This window comes from Hypanus sabinus, chromosome 10, assembly GCF_030144855.1.
Source record: "Hypanus sabinus isolate sHypSab1 chromosome 10, sHypSab1.hap1, whole genome shotgun sequence".
Classification (NCBI taxonomy): Eukaryota; Metazoa; Chordata; class Chondrichthyes; order Myliobatiformes; family Dasyatidae; genus Hypanus; species Hypanus sabinus.
Window position 1 is genome coordinate 156836291 of NC_082715.1, and position 15079 is coordinate 156851369.

Consider the following 15079-nt stretch of genomic DNA (forward strand, 5'->3'; position numbering starts at 1 on the left):
GTATGACACATGAGGCTTGCTGGTGGAGAGTCTGTGCACTGGCCGGGAGAGACTTGCACATTCAGTTCTCCTTTTTGCAAGACTGCTAGCCAGTGGTGGAACTGAAAGCGAGAGCAACAAGCACTACGCACTACACTACCACACTGGACACAACAGCCATTTTGAACAGCCTATCGATCTACTGACCGTTAAGTCACTGGCGCTTAGGGCAGCAATGAAGGTCCTCCGCCTCTGGCCGTAGCTTGCTTTTCACTACAGTCAGTCATGCAGGTTCCGGGCGGAGACACAGGATGTGGAAGGAGTCTTCATTGCTGCTTCTGTAACAGTTTTGTTTAACCAGTCTTTCTCCAGGAGCAACGTGATGTTGTCAGCACTGCTGGCCCGCAGCTTTCGTTTTCAATCCTGAACGTCAGCCTGCTCCCCACCGAGTGCTCGGTGAAAGGGGGGTACCCTGTCCTGAAGCATCTCCCCCACTCACGTGCACCGCCTGGGCCCGGCACAGAAACAAACCTCTCGGCCCGTCACCAATCCATCTGTCGGCGCGCAGTCCAAATCCCAGTCGTGTTCACACCTGACGTACCTGGCTCCGGGCACCTCTCTCTCCGCAAGAGCCTCCTCTCACACATCTCCTTTAAACTGCTTCCTCCCCTCTGCTCTTTACATCTCCACCCTAACTTCTCTCGTTTTCTCCGTAGCTCCCACCACACCAGCGGAAACACTTTTCTTGGCAACTGATGGAAGTATCTCCTTGATCCTGGGCAGATGAGGCCATTGACTGGGTGGGGTAACTGTTAACTGTGACCGTGGCTGAAGTGGAGGGTGAACAGAAATGGCTGGCCATTGGGTGAAGGTCAAAGAGCACTGGCAAACACACGGGTGGTATTTGTAACAAAATGAGTTTAATATCAACATTTGAGTGCAATCTCAGTTGCTAATGTAAAAATGTTTAAACAAGTTATAAACACTGGACAGAGAATTAGATTCCATGCTTTGACGCTTTGGCTCCTCATAGCTCCCAGAAGGAGAGAATTCCTCACATCATTAATAACAGAACGTTTATAGGAAGGAACAAATTCACAGACCGAGTCTGTGCAGGAGAACACATGGTCCAGCAGCGGCGGACACTTTGAACAAAACATTCTGACAAATGCTTCACACTCGGTATATTTGATTTCACATGCTGTAACTGATGTAGAAGTCACACCCAGCTCTATCGTCAACAGTTGACTGTGACCATGCATTTTCCTTCACAGAGACAGTGTGCTGGCATCACATCTTGAAGGGGCATTCTAAATTCCCAAAAATACCTTTTATGCATAGTATGTACAGTAAAACTCTCAGGGGATCTGATTACCTCAATTCAGTGTTGCCAACAGCTGGCACATCAGCACAGCTCCAACCTGTGTTCCACCCACCCGCCTCTGGGCGTCGCCCGCGATACTTCTCACCCGCTCTAACACGGAGGTCACAGCTTCTCTTCCCCAGTCAGAAATCCAAGCATTGAGCAGCTTCAGGCAGATCACTTCCACACGTTAATCCAGTGTCAGTTCCAGTTGCTTAACGTTCTCAGCGTCGTTCAATCACGCTCTGTCCTGACACTGCTGGAACCCCTCTCCTTCCCGTGACTGATCGGATAGATCCTTGCTCCCTCCTCGGCAAGGAGGTGGGGACCACCCACTGAACACCGGAAGAGTTGATGGGATGACGGTATCGCGCAGTCCTCACTGAGTCGCCCCCGCTCTTCCGGCGGGCAGCACCACCATCAGCCCGTGTTCCGGTGGAGCCCCCCGCAGAGGGAGCTCTGCAGGGCCACAGGCTCTTCTCACGGGTGAGGTGCTGCCTGAGCAGTCGTCTCCCGCAGGTGCCCAAGGTGAACCAGGGCCCGTCAGCGCTGTGCCCACCCATCACTCTCAACGATGCGTCTGCTTGTCAGCAAGCACCCCATCCCGGGCAAAGCACACAGCACTGGCACTGAAGCAGTAAACCTGACCGACAGGACCACTGAGGGGTGAGCAGCACCCTTTGTAAAAGCCGAGAACAGCTGGTCGCACTCCTCCACTACGGCGAGTTGAAGTGGGAGCTGGCACTCCATTCCTGGACACAGATTACCCACCGCACACACTCACCCGGTGTGATCGCAGACCTTCAGACAGGGTAGATAGAGGGGCTGTTACACCCAAGGTGCAGGACAAGGGAGGCCGGAGGACAGCCGGGAAGGAGGAAGGGGTGCATCCCCCTCAACATCAGGCATATCACTTTGGATCCTGTTCGTGGTGGGGGGGGGGGGGAGGACGGTGACCTAATAGAGGAAAATCACAGTAGTCAGGTCCCTGGCACAGAGTCTGCCTCTGCAACACTGAAGGAAAGCGGGGAGAAGATAGGGGACTCATTAGTGCGTGGTAGGTCACGCCTAACCAATCTTATACAGAGTTTTTCAAGCAAGTTGCCAGGAAAGTTGATGAGGGCAAGGCAGTGGATGTCGTCTACATGGACTTTAGTAAGGCCTTTGACAGGGTCTCTCCCGTATGGGAGGCAGTCCAGGATGTTCAGTCGCTCGGGGTTCAGAATGAGGTAGCAAATGGGGTTGGACGTTGGCTTTGTGGGAGAAGCCAGAGAGTGGTAGTGGACCGTTGCCTCTCTGACTGGAGGCCTGCGACTAGTGGAGTGCCATAGGGAATGTGGCTGGGTCGGTTAGTGATTGTCATCTGGATGAGAATGTGGTAAGCCGGATCAGCAAATTAGCAGGTAAGACCAAGATGGGAGGAGTAGTGGACGGGGAGGGAGGCCATCGCGGCTTGCCAAGGGATCTGAATCAGCTGGAAGAATGGGCTGAGAAGTGTCAGATGGAATTTAAGGTAGACAAGCGTGAGATGTCACACTTCGGTCGGACCAGTCAGGGTAGGTCTCACACAGTGAACAGTGGGACACTGAGGAGGGCGGCAGAGCAGAGGAATCTGGGAAAACGGGCCCAGAATGCATTGAAAACGGCATCAGAGGTAGACAGGATTGTAAAGAAAGCATTTGGCACATTGGCACAGGAGATGGGATGTTATGTTGAAGTTGTATAAAACATCGGTGAGACCTAATTTGGAGTGTTGTGTGCAGTTTTGGTCACCTGCCTGCAGGAAAGCTGTAAATGAGGCTGAAAGAGAAATGAGAAAATCTACCAGGATGTTGCTGGGACTATTGGACCTGAGTTATAAGGAAAGACTGAATAGGTTAGAACTTCACTCCCCGGAATGTAGAAGATTAAGGGGAGATTATGAGAGATATAGATAGGGTGAATGCAAGCAGGCCTTTCCACTCAGATTGGGAGGGACTACGACCAGAGGTCATGGGTTAAGGGCTAAAGGTGAAAAGTTTAAGGAGAAGATGAGGGGAAACTTCTTCACTCAAGAGTCAAGAAGTGTGGAACGAGATGCCAGAACAAGTAGAGCATATGAGCTGGATTTCAATGTTTAAGAGAGGTTTGGATAGGCTGATGGATGGTAAGGGTATGGTCCGGGTGCAGAATGATAGGACTAGGCAGATTCAATAGCTCAGCATGGACTGGATGGGCCGAATGGTCTACTTCTGCACCTATTGTCTATTTGGTGCTGCAGTTATCTATGGCTGATAAATAGTGGGCACAGTATGGCATATGATTTGTAAAGGTTGAGAGATATCACTGGATATGTAGACATTCCCTTGGGCCGTACTGGAGGGCGGTGGGTGGTCCTGGGGCTTTGGTCTGCGGAATGAGCTACAGGTCCCAGTCACAGTTCCAGCGTCTGTTTATCTCATCCCAAGTGAACTGGGAATTCTGCAAGGTGGATGCAACACACCTGCTCCCCTGTGCAGGAGCTCGGGCACTGGAGGAGACTATGTGAAAGGTCGGTGCGGGGAGGGGAAGGAGCACATGGATAATCGGAGGGCAGTGGTGGTGAGGGGTCAGAGCTGAGCAGATGGGTGTTTCCCCATCCGGCAGCTAGGTACAAAGTCCCCTCAACCTCGTCCTCAGCCCTGCTACGACACGTGTGCACCATATTGGGGAACTCCTGATCTGAAATGTTGACAATCCTTCCCCATTCCCCAAAGTCCTGCTCTGGTTGCATGTTACTTTCTGTTGAGGACGGGTACTGCACAGCAGTATCCACAGCGCTGCTGCCTCTGAGACCAGTCACAGTTCGATTGTTAGGGTCTGGATTTCAGGCCAGTGGGAGGGGTCAGGCTGATCCGGGCAGAAGCCCCTGCTCTGTCCCTTCCCGGCCAGATCTCCAGACTAGTCTCCAGCTGCTTTTCCAAGCTTCCTGGGGTCTGACACAGCCTCCATGCAGCTGTGATCATGAAATATTCCCTGGACAACAGATGGCAACTTATCCAGCTCTGATTCCGTCTGTATCATCTGGTGTCCCCTCTGCGCCATGGCCTCCACCACATCCTGTGCAGGAAGAAGTGGACAAAAAGGTGCCTTTAGTCACATGCTTATAGGGAGGTTTCCCAGATCCCCATTGAGTTAGAAAAGTGGACCCTTGAGATATTTCTGACCCCTCCCTACATCTGCACCCTAACCCTCCTACATCCTCTGGCCCCATGCCCCCACTCCCCCACCACAACACCAGCATCCACTTCCCCAAGGTGACCCTGATTGACAATGAAATCCAGAAATGTACCGGATCAGAATTGGTTTCAAACAGCAGAGAATTGTTAGTCTTCACATGAATCCTCGGCTTATTGATTGCGTCTTCAAGGCTCAGCCCAAACCATAATTTATTCATAATAACCTGCAGGTGAAAGGGCAAAAGGTCAGACATCAGAGGGCAAGACAGTCACACAAACAAAACATCAGATAGCAGCTAGATCAAGGATCAGAGGGCAGGTGGGTCACACAGGTCAGGGATCAGAGGGCAGGTGGGTCACACAGGTCAGGGATCAGAGGGCAGGTGGGTCACCCAGGTCAGGGATCAGAGGGCAGGTGGGTCACACAAATCAGGGATCAGAGGGCAGGTGGGTCACAGGTCAGGGATCAGAGGGCAGGTGGGTCACACAGGTCAGGGATCAGAGTGCAGGTGGGTCACAGGTCCGGGATCAGAGGGCAGGTGGGTCACAGGTCAGGGATCAGAGGGCAGGTGGGTCACACAGGTCAGGGATCAGAGGGCAGGTGGGTCACCCAGGTCAGGGATCAGAGGGCAGGTGGGTCACCCAGGTCAGGGATCAGAGGGCAGGTGGGTCACACAGGTCAGGGATCAGAGGGCAGGTGGGTCACCCAGGTCAGGGATCAGAGGGCAGGTGGGTCACCCAGGTCAGGGATCAGAGGGCAGGTGGGTCACCCAGGTCAAGGATCAGAGGGTAGGTGGGTCACACAGGTCAGGGATCAGAGGGCAGGTGGGTCACAGGTCAGGGATCAGGAGGCAGGTGGGTCACACAGGTCAAGGATCAGAGGGCAGGTGGGTCACCCAGGTCAGGGATCAGAGGGCAGGTGGGTCACCCAGGTCAAGGATCAGAGGGCAGGTGGGTCACACAGGTCAGGGATCAGAGGGCAGGTGGGTCACCCAGGTCAAGGATCAGAGGACAGGTGGGTCACCCAGGTCAGGGATCAGAGGGCAGGTGGGTCACCCAGGTCAAGGATCAGAGGGCAGGTGGGTCACACAGGTCAGGGATCAGAGGGCAGGTGGGTCACCCAGGTCAAGGATCAGAGGGCAAGTGGGTCACCCAGGTCAGGGATCAGAGGGCAGGTGGGTCACCCAGGTCAAGGATCAGAGGGCAGGTGGGTCACACAGGTCAGGGATCAGAGGGCAGGTGGGTCACCCAGGTCAGGGATCAGAGGGCAGGTGGGTCACCCAGGTCAGGGATCAGAGGGCAGGTGGGTCACCCAGGTCAGGGATCAGAGGGCAGGTGGGTCACCCAGGTCAAGGATCAGAGGGCAGGTGGGTCACACAGGTCAGGGATCAGAGGGCAGGTGGGTCACCCAGGTCAAGGATCAGAGGGCAGGTGGGTCACACAGTGACAGAGCAGAAAACACAAGCATAAACAACTGACAAGTCGAGTTGGGCTGAGAGGTTTTCAAAGTGAAGAGCTTCTGGTGATCGTTTCACAGATGATGCTCGCTGGGCATTCCTGGTTGCTCTTCTGCTCTGTGTTCTCAGCAGCTGACACACTGCGTCCCTTTGTAGCCAACTCTCTCAGGCCTGCCACGAGCCAGTTCACCATTCACCCAGTTCATTCGGTCCCTGCACCACGGTTTCCAACTGCCCCAAGGGCATTTCCCCAACCCCTTGGTCTCTCAGAAATACCTGTAACCCTCTCCAGGAGCATCTGAACAATGAACCTCCTTCCAGAGGACTAGGGGCAGGCCTTGGTACTGACACACTGCACTCAGGCACACGTCGGAAAGCAATGAGGCCAAGGATGCGATGGAATTATCACTTGGTTTTGGGTCAGTTACAACGCTGAGGTCTGCTTCCTGGGGTCACAAGGGACTGCAGATAACGGAATGTGGAGCACACTGGGTTAGACCACAAGACCATAAGACAGAGGAGGAGAATTAGGCCATCTGGCCCATTGAGTCTGCTCCGCCATTCAATCATGGCTGATCTTTCTTTCTCCTCCTCAGCCCCAGTTCCCAACCTCCTCCCTGTAACCTTTGTCCAATCAATGTCCAATCAAGAAACTATCAATCTCTGCCTTAAATACACCCAACGACCTGCCTCCACAGCTGCACGTGGCAACAAATTCCACAAATACATCACACTTCGGCTAAAGAAATTTCTCCATATCTCTGTTTTGAAGGGGCGCCCCTCTATCCTGAGGCTGTGCCCTCTTGTCCTAGACTCTCCCACCCTGGGAAATAACTGCCATATCTAATCTGTTCAGGCCTTTTAACATTCGGGATGTTTCTATGAGATCCCCCCTCATTCTCCTGATCTCCAGGGAATACAGCCCAAGAGCTGCCAGACATTCCTCATACAGTAACCCTTTCATTCCTGGAATCATTCTCGTGAATCTTCTCTGAACCCTCTCCAATGTCAGTATATCCTTTCTAAAATAAGGAGCCCAAAACAGCACACAATACTCCAAGTGTGGTCTCACAAATCCCTTATACAGCCTCAACATCACATCCCTGTTCTTATACTCTGTACCTCTAGAAACAAATACCAACACTGCATTCGCCTTCAACCCACTCAACCTGCAGATTAACCTTTAAGGTATCTTGCACAAGGACTCCCAAGTCCCTTTGCATCTCTGCATTTTGAATTCTCTCCCCATCTAAATAATAGTCTGTCCATTTATTTCTTCCACCAATGTGCATGACCATACACTTTCCAACATTGTATTTCATTTGCCACTTCTTTGCCCGTTCCCCTAAACTATCTAAGTCTCTCTGCAGACTCTCTGTTTCCTCAACACTACCCTCTCCTCCATCTATCTTTGTATCATCGGCAAATTTAGCCACAAATCCGTTAATCCCATAGTCCAAATCATTGACATACATCGTAAAAAGCAGCGATCCCAACACCGACCCCTGTGGAACTCCACTGGTAACCGGCAGCCAGCCAGAATAGGATCTCTTTATTCCCACTCTCTGCTTTCTGCCGACCAGCCAATGCTCCACCCAAGCTAGTAACTTACCCATAATTCCATGGGCTCTTTACCTTGCTAAGCAGCCTCATGTTTGGCACCTTGTCAAAGGCCTTCTGAAAATCCAGGTATACCACGTCTACTGCGCCTTCTTTGTCTACTCTGCTTGTAATTCCCTCAAAGAATTGCAGTAGATTTGTCAAGCGGGAAACCATGCTGGCTTTGGCCTATCTTGTCACGTGCCTCCAGGTTCTCCGTAATCTCATCCCTAACAATCAATTCCTACAACCTCCCAACCACCAACGTCAGGTTAACAGGTCCACAGTTTCCTTTCTGCTGCCTCCCACCCTTCTTAAATTGCGGAGTAAATAACATTTGCAATTTTCCAGTCATCCAGTACAATGCTTGAATCTATTGACTCTTGAAAGATCATCGTTAATGCCTCTGCAATCTCTCCAGCTACTTCCTTCAGAACCTGAGGGTGCATTCCATCAGGTCCAGGAGATTTATCCACCCTCAGACCATTAAGCTGCCTGAGCACCTTCTCAGTTATAATTTTCACTTCACAAACTTCACTTCCCTGACACTCTTGAATGTCCGGTATACTGCAGACGTCTTCCATTGTGAAGACTGATGCAAAATACACATTCAGTTCCTCTGCCATCTCTGCACCTCTCGTTACAATATCTCCAGCATCATTTTGTATTGATCCTATATCTACCCTCAACTCTCTTTTACCCTTTATATACTTAAAAAAGCTTTTAGTATCTTCTTTGATATTAGTCACCAGCTTCCTTTCATAATTCATCTTTTCCTTCCTAATGACCTTCTTAGTTTCCTTCTGCAAGTTTTTAAAAGCTTCCCAATCCTCTATCTTCCCACTAGCTCTGGCTTCCTTGTATGCCCTCTCTTTTGATTTTACTTTGGCTCTGACTTCACATGTCAGCCACAGTAGTGTCCTTCTTCCCTTTGAAAATTTCTTGTTTGGAAGGGTTGCATAGCGTCTGTGGGGGATCCTGCATCGGACTGACAGTGGAGAGGTGGGTGACTCCATTTTTATCTCCTTCTCATGACATCCACTCGTCCCGTCACCCACTTGCCTCACACTCCACCTCCTGGTTCCATCCACACAGGATCACCCACTCCCCCATCTGACTTTTCCTCTCCCCTGATGGCTCCCACTATTATCAGAAGGTCAGGAGCAATCCTGACCCCTCCGGGCAGTTGCCACCAATGTTCCCCTTTCACTTCAGGTCCGGCCAGAGGAGCACAGCCTTGTCGTGGTTTGGAGGCTCAGTGATCCGGAGGACTGTGCCGGCTGGAGCCCTTGGTGGGGTCACCCATGCCAAACAGGTCACAGGGTAGAGGACAGACCAGGAGTGGTCCACGGGTCCTCCAGGTCTGGAGGTTCAGATCAGGGCTAACAATAGTAACTGGTCAAACAAAACTGTTTTGAAGACAGCAATGAAGAATTTACAGCTGAGTTTACAGTGTTGTCTATTTATTTATTTACACTGTTCCTCAGCCGGCACCCGGGACTTGCACGACCGACAGGAGTGAAAACTGAGCTACTGACGGGACCGTGAACACCAGCAGAGTTACAGGCAGCAAACAAGCAGGCTGGTCAATCAGTGGGATTTAACCTCCCCATTGCCTGCAGTGGGGTATGTCTCCCATTCCGAACGAGCATCCCTCGATCCTGGACACAAGCGTTTCCCAGAGTACCCACAGGGATCATTCAGCCAGCAGGATTTGGTAGGACACCAAAAACTGATGCAGGTTTCACAGATGTGCGTGTACTGCGGACAGAGCCCTGACCAGCTCCAGTGCACACACGGGGAGCTGCAGACCTGGCCTTTTCTCACTACCACCATCAGGAGGGAGGGACAAGAGCCTGAAGACACACTCCACGATTCAGAAACAGTTTCTTCCCGTCTGTCATCAGGTGTCTGAACACTGTCTCTCTTTCACACAATTAACTTCTGTTTATTTCAGGCCAAACATCATAACGGGGAAGAAATGTGATCTAAGTGACTTTGACTGTGGAATGGTTGTTGGCTCCTGTCGGGGTGGTTCGAAACTGCTCATCTCTTCAGATTGTCACACACAACACACTCGAGTTTACAGAGAATGGTGTAACAAACTGAACACACCCAGTGAGTGGCAGTTCAGTGAGTAAAATTGAGAGAGAATGGTCGACTACCAGCAAGGCGACAGTAACTCGAATAACCACTTGTTACAACAGCGGTGTGCAGAAAAACAACTCTGAGCCTTGAAGCGAAGAGTCGACAGCAGCAGAAGACCATGAACACACGGACACTCTGCGGCCACTGATTACGTCCAAGAGGCCAGAGGCCGGATGTGCACAATTCGATCTGGGATACGAGCACTTTCCGGAACGCAGGCCTGAAGTCCCGCCTCAGGCCCACCTGAGTCCATAAAGCTGAAGATCACCTTTTACCTGAGCAGTGGCACTGATGATCTTCTTGCCTCCAGCTGCCCCGACCAGCAGCATGGAGCTTTTGTCCTTCGACAGCAGTATCGTGGGAGTCATGGAGGACGGGGGATGCCGCTGGTCTGGAACTGAAAGAGAAAGCGGAACCATCAGTCACTCCTGATCTGCCACCTCACCTCCCCTTGCCCCTGTGACATCATCAAAGGCCAAATGGAAACTGAGAGGAAGAGAGTTATTGAATTAAAGGGGATGATGAGCCAGCGACTCTCCCTCAAACACAGCCTTTAGTGGAATCGCTAAGTTATTGTTCCACAGTGAAAATCTTTGCTTGCATGCCATCCATTCTGAATATTTCACCACATCAGTCCAACAGGGGAAAACAATAACACTTTGTAGAATAAAGTGTAACAGCTACAGAACAAGGACAGCACAGGCAGGAAATAAGCTGCAGAGTCATACAGAGGCAGACTTTGAGCTCATGGCCCAGCTTATCATACAAGATGACAAATCCACAGCTGTCCTACAGCCGGTGGGACGTGTTGTCGCGAACAATTCAATGGCCACAGGACAGCTGTCCTACAGCCGGTGGGACGTGTTGTCGCGAACAATTCAATGGCCACAGGACAGCTGTCCTACAGCCGGTGGGACGTGTTATCGCGAACAATTCAATGGCCACAGGACAGCTGTCCTACAGCCGGTGGGACGTGTTGTCGCGAACAATTCAATGGCCACAGGACAGCTGTCCTACAGCCGGTGGGACGTGTTGTCGCGAACAATTCAATGGCCATAGGACAGCTGTCCTACAGCCTGTGGGACGTGTTGTCGTGAACAATTCAATGGCCACAGGACAGCTGTCCTACAGCCGGTGGGACGTGTTGTCGCGAACAATTCAATGGCCATAGGACAGCTGTCCTACAGCCGGTGGGACGTGTTGTCGCGAACAATTCAATGGCCACAGGACAGCTGTCCTACAGCCGGTGGGACGTGTTGTCGCGAACAATTCAATGGCCACAGGACAGCTGTCCTACAGCCGGTGGGACGTGTTGTCGTGAACAATTCAATGGCCATAGGACAGCTGTCCTACAGCCGGTGGGACATGCTTTCGAGGTTTTGCAAATTCTGCCTGTTGGGAGGGTGGAGAAGGGAGAATATGAAGGAATAGGTGGGGTCACTGATTCGGCCAACTACCTTATTGAGGTAACGAGAAGTGAAGATGGAGGGGAGGCTGTTTTTGGGCCCAATGTTGTTTGTCATATACATTAATGATCTGGATGATGGGGTGGTAAATTGGATTAGTAAGTATGCCGTTGATACTAAGGTAGGAGGTGTTGTGGATAATGAGGTGGGTTTTCAAAGCTTGCAGGGAGATTTATGCCAGTTAGAAGAATGGGCTGAACGTTGGCAGATGGAGTTTAATGCTGAGAAGTGTGAGGTTCTACATTTTGGCAGGAATAATCCAAATAGAACATACAGGGTAAATGGTAGGGCATTGAGGAATGCAGAGGAACAGAGAGATCTAGGAATAACAGTGCATTGTTCCCTGAAGGTGGAGTCTCATGTAGATAGGGTGGTGAAGAAGGCTTTTGGAACGCTGGCCTTTATAAATCAAAGCATTGAGTACAGAAGTTGGGATGTAATGTTAAAATTGTCCAAGGCATTGGTAAGGCCAAATTTAATATTGTGTACAGTTCTGGTCACCGAATTATAGGAAAGATATCAATAAATTAGAGAGTGCAGAGACGATTTACTAGGATGTTACCTGGGTTTCAGCAATTAAGTTACAGAGAAAGGTTGAACAAGTTAGGTCTCTATTCATTGGAGCGTAGAAGGTTGAGGGGGGATTTGATCGAGGTATTTAAAATTTTGAGAGGGATAGATAGAGTTGACGTGAATAGGCTGTTTCCATTGAGAGTAGGGGAGATTCAAATGAGAGGACATGATTTGAGAGTTAGGGGGCAGAAGTTTAAGGGAAACACGAGGGGGTATTTCTTTACTCAGAGAGTGATAGCTGTGTGGAATGAGCTTCCTGTAGAAGTAGTAGAGGCCAGTTCAGTTGTGTCATTTAAGGTAAAATTGGATAGGTATATGGACAGGAAAGGAGTGGAGGGTTATGGGCTGAGTGCGGGTAGGTGGGACTAGGTGAGGTTAAGAGTTTGGCATGGAGGGCCGAGATGGCCTGTTTCCGTGCTGTGATTGTTATATGGTTATATGGTTATATGCTGGGTGTGCCTTTAATCACAGAAATGGGAGGGGATTAGCCAGCAACTCTCTAACTGCTGACGAAGGGTCTCGGCCGAAACACTGACTGCTCGTTTCAATGGGTGCAGCCCGACCTGCTGAGTTCATCCAGCTTGTTTGTACGTGTTAACTCTCTTGTCGGTGGGGCAAGGTTGAGAAACCCAGTGACAACCCTTCCCTTCATGACAGTGGTTCATTGACTTGAGGAAAGGGCTGGAGCCCTCGCTGCTGAGATTGAGACAGTGTGAACCTTGAGCTGACAGGGCTGAACGTCACCTGTCTGGGCCAGACTTGCCGATGTCACAGCCAAGAGAGCTCACCAACGCCTCTCCTTTGTCAGAAGGCAAAGGAAATCTGGCACATTTCCACCAACCCTAATGCGCCGACTTTTATTGATGCACCATAAAAAGCAGTTTGTCTGGGTGCCTGCAGCTTGTTATGACTGCCAGGAACTGCAGAGAGTTGTGGGCACGGCTCAGCTTATCAGAGAAATCTCTTTCATTGCCTTCGAAAAGCAGCCAGACGTGACTTCACTGACATTGAGGAGCTATTGCAGGCAACCGGCATTTGTGTAGGTGAGCAATAAGACTCCACACATCCAGAACATCTCCTCTCCAACTACACCCCCTACTTCCATCAGGTAGAGCATACAAAACTATGAAAGCTCGTACCACCGTGCTCGAGGACAGCTTCCACACAGCTGTCGAGGGGCTATGGGATGGCTCTCTCGTATGATAACACAGCTCAATCACAGAAGTTGATCGAAGCACTCAGCATATCAGGCATCACTTGCAGGAAGGGGAACACAGTTAAGGGAGCAGAACAATTCTTGAGCAGGGTCTTTATTCTGAAACATTTCTCCTCCAACAGATGTTGCCTGACGTACTGAATGTCTCCACCAGTTGCTGTTTCAATAGATGGCTGTGCTTCCTGTTCGCCTCAGTTCATGTTCCCAAACTTGTACTTACCAGCACCGTTTCCTCTATAACTGTCACAGAAGTCGGCCAGTTGATTGTTTAGGATGATGCCAGTACTCTTAGAATAGACCATGGAGCCAAATCTGTTGATACAAAACACAGTTTACCCATACCCTATCCAGTTCTGTTTTCAAGAAGGAGGCTAATTGGTGGTCCTTTGTCATTGTATTTAACTCCCTCGCATCTATTGGAATAAGCAGCTGACTTTTCGAGCTGAGATCCTTCACCAAGACTGGAACAGAAGAGGGCAGAGGCCAGGAAAAGACTCTGGGGACAAGGAAAGAGTACAAGCTGGCAGCTGACAGGTGAGATCAGGTGAGGGGGTATGTGGGTGGCTGGGGTAGATGAAAGGCAATAGGTGGAAAAGGTGAATGGCTGAAGGAGGAGGAATATGACAGGAGAGTGGACCACGGGATAAAGGGAAGGAGGAGGGGTACCAGAGGACACGAGAGGAGGAATATGACAGGAGAGAAGAGTGGACCACGGGATAAAAGGAAGGAGGAGGGGTACCAGAGGACACGAGAGGAGGAATATGACAGGAGAGAAGAGTGGACCACGGGATAAAGGGAAGGAGGAGGGGTACCAGAGGACACGAGAGGAGGAATATGACAGGAGAGAAGAGTGGACCACGGGATAAAGGGAAGGAGGAGGGGTACCAGAGGACACGAGAGGAGGAATATGACAGGAGAGAAGAGTGGACCACGGGATAAAGGGAAGGAGGAGGGGTACCAGAGGACACGAGAGGAGGAATATGACAGGAGAGAAGAGTGGACCACGGGATAAAGGGAAGGAGGAGGGGTACCAGAGGACACGAGAGGAGAAGTGTAAGAGTGGAGCAAGAATGGGAAATGGAAAAAGAGAAAAATGGAGGGTCAGAAATTACTCTAAACTGGAGAAACTGATTTTCTTGCCATCAAGTTGAAGGTTATGCTGACAAAAATCGACGTTCAATACTCTTTCCCATCCCCACATCTGATTCTGCCTTCAGCTCCCTTCCTTTCCAATTCTGATGAAGAGCTCTGGCTCAAAACATCTACCAGTTATTCCCTTCCATAGTTACTGCCTGATATGCTGAGCTACAACAGCATTTCACTCTAGACTTCCAGCATCTGCAGAATCTTCTGAGTTTATGACCACCTTGATGAATATCCTTTCAACTTCTCCCAATGCTACTGTATCCAGTTTTAGATAAGGGTGCACAGTTTTCAAAGTACAGTTTCTACGACACCATGTACAACTGTAACAAAACTATTCTTAAACTCCAGTAACAAATAATAGAAAATCTGCAGATGCTGGGAATGCAAGCACGACTGATGAAGGGTCGTGGCTTGGTCGTGATTCCACAGCATTCCATAGATGCTGGCTGGCCTGCTGAGTTCCCCCAGCATTTTGTGTGTGTTGCTATTCTTAAACTCCAACCTTTTTTGCAATAAAATCCAAAATGCTGTTTGCTTTCTTAACTGGACCTGCCTGTTAACTGCCTGTCACAGCACTTTCCTGTTAACTGTGATTCACAACAGCCAGATTCTTCCGAACTTCCCTCGGTCACAATCCCTCTCCAACAGAGCCAAGCCAGGGAAGTGGGAGTTCCATAAAGACTCATTTTTGGGCTCTGTACTTCCCCCATCCAGTGTTCTGACACAAAATGCCAGAGGAACTCAGCAGGCTAGCATTTTGAGTGCGTTCATGAGGAAACCTGCAGATGCTGGAAATTCAAGCAACACACACAAAATGCTGGTGGAACACAGCAGGCCAGGCAGACTTCCTGCTCTCCATCTCCCTTTGGTGCTCCCCCCCCCTTTCTTTCTCCTGACGCCTCCTGTCCCATGATCCTTTCCCTTCTCCAGCTCTG

General features: G+C 50.4%; 1 protein-coding gene across 1 annotated transcript in view; it reads right to left on the reverse strand.

The window, feature by feature from the left end:
• Positions 1–877: 877 nt before the first annotated feature.
• Positions 878–15079, reverse strand: part of LOC132401264 (glutathione hydrolase 5 proenzyme-like) — a 195785-nt gene continuing 181583 nt past the window's right edge. The window contains exons 9-12 of the mRNA XM_059983296.1: positions 13219–13310; positions 10019–10140; positions 4653–4763; positions 878–4420 (exon numbers count right to left, since the gene is read on the reverse strand). Coding sequence (XP_059839279.1) covers positions 4262–4420; positions 4653–4763; positions 10019–10140; positions 13219–13310 — 484 coding nt within the window. The 3' untranslated portion in view covers positions 878–4261. The remainder of the gene's footprint in view (positions 4421–4652; positions 4764–10018; positions 10141–13218; positions 13311–15079) is intronic.